General features: G+C 39.8%; 1 protein-coding gene across 1 annotated transcript in view; it reads right to left on the reverse strand.

Moving 5' to 3' along the window:
* Positions 1 to 204, reverse strand: part of prg4a (proteoglycan 4a) — a 6953-nt gene extending 6749 nt beyond the window's left edge. Inside the window, exon 1 of the mRNA XM_016284811.1 lies at positions 166 to 204. Coding sequence (XP_016140297.1) covers positions 166 to 204 — 39 coding nt within the window. The remainder of the gene's footprint in view (positions 1 to 165) is intronic.
* Positions 205 to 369: the final 165 nt, after the last annotated feature.

Below are 369 nucleotides of genomic sequence, written 5' to 3' on the forward strand. Positions count from 1 at the left end.
ATTCAGAGAAACCAAAACATGTCACTGCAGAGGTCCTGCACATTTTCCAGACTTTATTTAGTTGACACAGATGGTGTTTGACCTTTCTAATGTGGTCATGAAAATGAAGCTATGTACTACTGACAAAAAGCCTCTCAGGTTTCTGTTGTTTCAAATCTGAGTCACTCGATTGGGTCCAAGAGTTGGTTTCATGTAGGAGGTCATGGTCGTTTGAGTGTTTGGTGATTGTTTGGGTGGTTGGTAAGGTATGTATGTGTCTCACATAGCTGCCAAAACTGATTCATAAGCTGAACCGAGAAGGACGTTGGCGTAATGACCTCCTAATACCAAAAATCAAACCAAATCCAACAATGTAGTCATTAAAAAATA

This window comes from Sinocyclocheilus grahami, unplaced genomic scaffold (assembly GCF_001515645.1).
Source record: "Sinocyclocheilus grahami isolate Dianchi unplaced genomic scaffold, SAMN03320097.WGS_v1.1 scaffold188.1, whole genome shotgun sequence".
NCBI classification, from domain to species: Eukaryota; Metazoa; Chordata; class Actinopteri; order Cypriniformes; family Cyprinidae; genus Sinocyclocheilus; species Sinocyclocheilus grahami.